This window comes from Trichomycterus rosablanca, chromosome 19 (genome assembly GCF_030014385.1).
Source record: "Trichomycterus rosablanca isolate fTriRos1 chromosome 19, fTriRos1.hap1, whole genome shotgun sequence".
Classification (NCBI taxonomy): Eukaryota; Metazoa; Chordata; class Actinopteri; order Siluriformes; family Trichomycteridae; genus Trichomycterus; species Trichomycterus rosablanca.
The window spans coordinates 26,360,948-26,366,121 of record NC_086006.1 but is presented as its reverse complement, the minus strand read 5'-3'; the positions used below and the strand labels follow the sequence as shown (position 1 = coordinate 26,366,121).

The following is a 5,174-nucleotide window of genomic DNA, read 5'->3' as shown; positions in this document are numbered from 1 at the left end:
GATACGTTTCGTCACTCAATCCGAATGACTTCTTCAGTCTGAAGTTTTTTTTGACGAAACGTATCTCTACAACAAACTTGTGTCCAGATGAACTGATTCAACTTTGTGGATTTGTGTACCTGGATTATTGAGCATGCATCAACAGATTCCTTTTACTGTATTGACATGTGCTCAAGTGACTAATACTTTACTGTGTAAAAAAGTCCAATTTGTTTCTGTATTTAACTCACAGCCGTTTGTGTTTAATACAGTCAGTCTGACTAGTCATCAGAATGTTGCCAGTTCAGTCCAGACTTTCACCAAGCAACAACTGTTGGGCCCCTGAGCACGGCCCTTAACCCTTAACTGCCTGCTCAGTATTTGACTGTAAGTCACATTGGCTAAACACGTTTCCTAAATGCTGTAAATGTGAATCTGTTCAATCTACTTGAAACCCACCTTACATCTATTTCTTTTTATGTTGTGTGGTTTTTTGTTTGTTTTTTTGGCCAAAAGTGTAACCAGAAAAGCCATTGTTAAAGCTTTAGAATGCTTTTTTTGTAAATTAGTTTTCTATGCACAATTTAATTCCAGCTTTTTACTGTCATTGCTCACCAATAAATTGCTTTAAAAAAAATAAAATGTGCATTTATTAAAAACAATGTCCAATTAAGAGCATTATTTTAATGACATATTTAATATATATAATATATTAACTGTCATGAGCATTCAATACTTATTTTTAGCATTTCTCTTTTATACACAGAGCTTCCACATGATTTTCTGAGCAATGTTATGAACTGTAGATCGAGAAATCTTTAAATTCCCTGCAATCGTTGGATTTCCAAATTGGCAAACCTAGGCCTATTCTTGCTCTAAACGACTACATGTAACTGAGGTTTTCTTACCCAGTCATGACATCCCATGTTACCTGTTTACATGTGGAAAGTTCAGAAACAAGGGTTTAGATTATACATGTAGATTAGATTGTCCCATCTTGTTTGGAATTCGTTACAGGCTTTAAATTAAGCATATCTATACATAAAAATATAAAGCTGGAAAATGTAAAACGTTAAACATCCTTCTTTAGCTGTATTGAGTTAAACAGATGGAAAATACAGTTTAGAAATGACTGCTTTGCTTTCTACATTTAAAGCAATAATAAAGAATTGAATGGTAATTAGAAATTTTCAGTACAGTGGGCTTCAATAATTAGTATTAGGAAAGAAATTAAGAGTTAAAGAGTTATGAGCTATGAGAAATATAATTTAGATCCTCATTATTTGTCAGTTTTATATATTTTATGTTTAAATATATTCACTATTACTATTGTTTTGATGTTTTTGTTTTTTTTCCATCACCAAAACCAAGAAGAACAGAGCTTTTGTAGGGGGTGGGAGTGTTTGTTTTACTATTTTTACTACTTTGTTTAGTATTTCTTTTTGGTATTGGGTTTGTATAAATCGTTTACAAAGAGATTATTTATATATTAGAACCAAATTCCTCAAAAGTTGGTACATTTATGTGTTTTTATTGGCATGACGGGGTTAAACAACATGTTCGCTCACAGAGCGTCATTACAGAGCGACTCAGTCTGAGCTGATAGCAGGTACGTGTTCACGTGTTCACGTGTTCATGTGTTTATGTGTTCACGTGTTCATGTGTTAATGTGTTAATACAGAATGTGGTTTCATTTTCTGATAGATTCACATGTGTCCTCTCTGGGTTGAAATAGAAAGTTAAACTTTTAAACTTAAAATGTTGAAGGATCGCCTGCAGGCTGCGGTGTGTGATGAATTCATGTTTACATCAGGAGTCTCTGCAGGTTTCAGTGAAGATACACAGATCAGCGTCCTCAGACTTTCTGAAAACTAGAACCCCTTTGTGTGCAGTAAATAAGTAAATAAATCACCCCATCAAATCCATTTATAAAAGCATTAAACTAAGGACATTAGGCAAAAATGAATATTCATGTTCTCTTTCTGGATACGTGTTATTAGTCACATATCTCAAATTGTGTGTCTATTAATGTTTAATCAATTTATTTCAAGTCAGCTAAAAAAAAAGAAAATAAATTATAATAATATTGCTCTAATAACTTTGACAAAAGATTGTTAGAAAGAACTATAATAGAAGTGTTTAAGTCAGTGGGCTACAATGACCAGAGGGCGGCACGGTGGCTCGGTGGGTAGCACTGTCACCTCACAGCAAGAAGGTCCTGGGTTCGATCCCCAGGTGGGGTCGGTCTGGGTCCTTTCTGTGTAGAGTTTGCATGTTCTCCCCGTGTCTGCGTGGGTTTACTCCGGGTGCTCCGGTTTCCTCCCACAGTCCGAAGATGTGCAAGTGAGATAAATTGGAGACACTAAATTGTCCAAGACTGTGTTTAATATAACCTTGAGAAGCGATGAACCTTGTGTAATGTGTAACTACCGTTCCTGTCATGAATGTAACCAAAGTGTAAAACATGACGTTAAAATCCTAATAAACAAACAAACAAACAATGACCAGTATTAAGAAAGAAATGAGTCCTTTAGTGCACAGCTATGAGGAATATAATTTAGATCCTCATTATTAGTCAGTTTTTTTCAATTTTATGTTTAAATATATTCACTACTACTGTTGTATTGATGTTTTTTTACCATCACCAAAACCAAGAAGAACAGAATGGAGCAAATAAAAGAAGAAATCCATGAAATCAGCTTGATGGAGGAATTTGTTACAGTGAAAGTGAAAGAAGAAATAGTAAAAAAAGAAGAAATAGAAGATAAAGTGAACGAGGGAAATGGTAAGAACAGTTCACATTGTTTTGGAATCCTTTTGTTGAATATGAGCTTTTACTTTTTTATGCCTTTAAACAGAAGCTCTGTGTAAACATGTAAAATACAAACACACATGTTATTGTTTCTATTATGTTTACAGTCCTACCTTGCTAACAAAATACGTAAAATAAATGTAACATTTTTATACAAATAGAACAAGATAACGTGTATAAAAAATATGAAAAAATAGAAGAAAATCTTAGCTAAAACTTCACCTACATTCTGGTTAATAGTTATTATTTCTCTTTCATATTTCAGCATTTTCCTACATTAACTAAACTCTACCCTTACAATACTACCTGTTACACTGTAATACAAGTAGCACTGTTGTTACGCCAAATGACCATGATGTGTACACCAAAAAAAATTAAAATAATTTAAAATTTGTTAAGAATAAGTATTATGCGTGAGCTGCCCGTGTCTCTCCTAATGTCAGTCTTTACACTGACAGCACTGTAAACTCTAGGTCTTTACAGCCAAAGCTCAACCTAAGGTTGGGTTAAGATTACTTAATAAGCATTTTTGTTCTTTACTGCCATTCTTTACATTTTTATGCCCTTCTGTCCAGCCTTCTGCCTCATCTTTCCAGACTTGTGCTCTTCCTTCCCTCCTCTTGCCTCATCTTTACTGACTCTTGCCCTTCTTCTCTTACTTATGCCCCTGTTGTAGCGCATTGGTCAACAGTTAAAAGCTTCTGATTAACTATTTTTCTTTTCTGTTTCGAGAATCCAACCTTTTGTGGCTGATTTTGATGTTTCCACATAATAGCACACACATCTGACTCACATCTGTCTATCCATATTGCATTCCTTTAATCCTATAATTATTTGTCATTCTGGTAGGAATTACGAAAGTCCTGAAAAAACCTGGTGAGGAATGTGATGGAGATGATGAGCACAGACAAGAGGACGATAGAAAACAACACCAGTGCCTCCACTGTGGGAAATGCTTCATGCTAAGTTCTGAATTCCAAAAACACCAGAATATTCACAGTGAAGGAAAATCTTACTGCTGTTCTGAGTGTGGAAAGCGTTTTACAAAAGCAGGAAACTTTAAAACTCACCAGCACATTCATACTGGAGAAAAACCCTATACTTGCTCAGAGTGTGGAACGAGTTTCAAGACAGCAGGATGTTTAAAAACTCACAAGCGCATTCACACTGGAGAAAAACCTTATTCCTGCTCAGAATGTGGGAAGAGTTTTACACTCGCTGGAAACTTCAAAACTCACCAGCGCATTCATACTGGAGAAAAACCTTATACGTGCTCAGAATGTGGGAAGAGTTTTACACTCGCTGGAAACCTGAAAATACACCAGCTAACTCACAGTCTGCTTAAACCACATGTCTGCTCCCACTGTGGTAGAAGCTTTGCTCAAAGAAATAGCTTAAAACTACACCAGAGAGTTCACACTGGAGAGAAACCCTACACTTGCTCAGAGTGTGGAAAGAGTTTTACACATGTAGACAGTTTAAAAAGACACCAGCTGATTCACACTGGAGAAAAACCGTTTCAGTGCGGAGAGTGTGACAAAAGATTTTCACAAAGTAGTTATTTAAAGGAACACCAGAAAATTCACATAGTGGAAAAAGCTTATCGGTGCTCTCACTGTGGGAAGATTTTTTCTCACGCACGTGCCTTAAACAGACATCAGTGGATTCATGACGGAAATAAACCGTATGAGTGCCGCAAGTGTGGCAGAAAGTTTGTGTACATTTCTCAGTTGAAGTATCATCAAAAAATTCACAACGGGCAAAAATCTTTCCAGTGTGGACATTGTGGGAAGGGTTTTCTAGAAACAAGAGACTTACAAAGACACCAGCGCATTCACACTGGTGAAAAACCTTATCACTGCAGTAAGTGTGGGAAATGTTTTAGGTACTCACAAAGCTTAAAAAAACACCAGCTAGCAAAACACTAATCATGAGGAAAATAAACTGACAATAAATTGTTGTTGTGTTCAAATGTCCAAAGGTTTAAGTTCTTGATTTATATTCTTACCTGCATATCATTTTCTGTCAAGTATACCCCGATCAGCCATAACATTAAAACCACCTCCTTGTTTCTACACTCACTGTCCATTTTATCAGCTCCACTTACCATATAGAAGCACTTTGTAGTTCTACAATTACTGACTGTAGTCCATCTGTTTCTCTACATACTTTTTTAGCTCCTTTCATGCTGTTCTTCAATGGTCAGGACCCCCACAGGACCACCACAGAGCAGGTATTATTTAGGTGGTGGATCATTCTCAGCACTGCAGTGACACTGACATGGTGGTGGTGTGTTAGTGTGTGTTGTGCTGGTATGAGTGGACAAGACACAGCAGTGCTGCTGGAGGTTTTAAATACCGTGTCCACTCACTGTCCACTCTAT

The 5,174-nt window shown here is 36.2% G+C and overlaps 1 protein-coding gene across 1 annotated transcript; it reads left to right on the top strand.

Moving 5' to 3' along the window:
• The first annotated feature begins 1,857 nt into the window (after positions 1 to 1,857).
• On the top strand, positions 1,858 to 4,771 carry LOC134333783 (gastrula zinc finger protein XlCGF52.1-like). Its single transcript, XM_063015939.1, has 3 exons — positions 1,858 to 1,878; positions 2,635 to 2,764; positions 3,641 to 4,771. The coding sequence occupies exons 2-3, from the start codon at positions 2,644 to 2,646 to the stop codon at positions 4,717 to 4,719; spliced, it is 1,200 nt and encodes a 399-aa protein (XP_062872009.1). The 5' UTR covers positions 1,858 to 1,878; positions 2,635 to 2,643; the 3' UTR covers positions 4,720 to 4,771.
• Positions 4,772 to 5,174: the final 403 nt, after the last annotated feature.

What these genes read in the sequence shown, in the direction of transcription:
- LOC134333783 (XM_063015939.1), top strand. Translation starts at nt 2,644, where the DNA reads ATGGAGCAAATAAAAGAAGAAATCCATGAAATCAGCTTGATGGAGGAA. An exon ending in TAAAGTGAACGAGGGAAATG is followed by an intron (nt 2,765 to 3,640) that starts GTAAGAACAGTT and finishes TCATTCTGGTAG; the next exon opens with GAATTACGAAAGTCCTGAAA.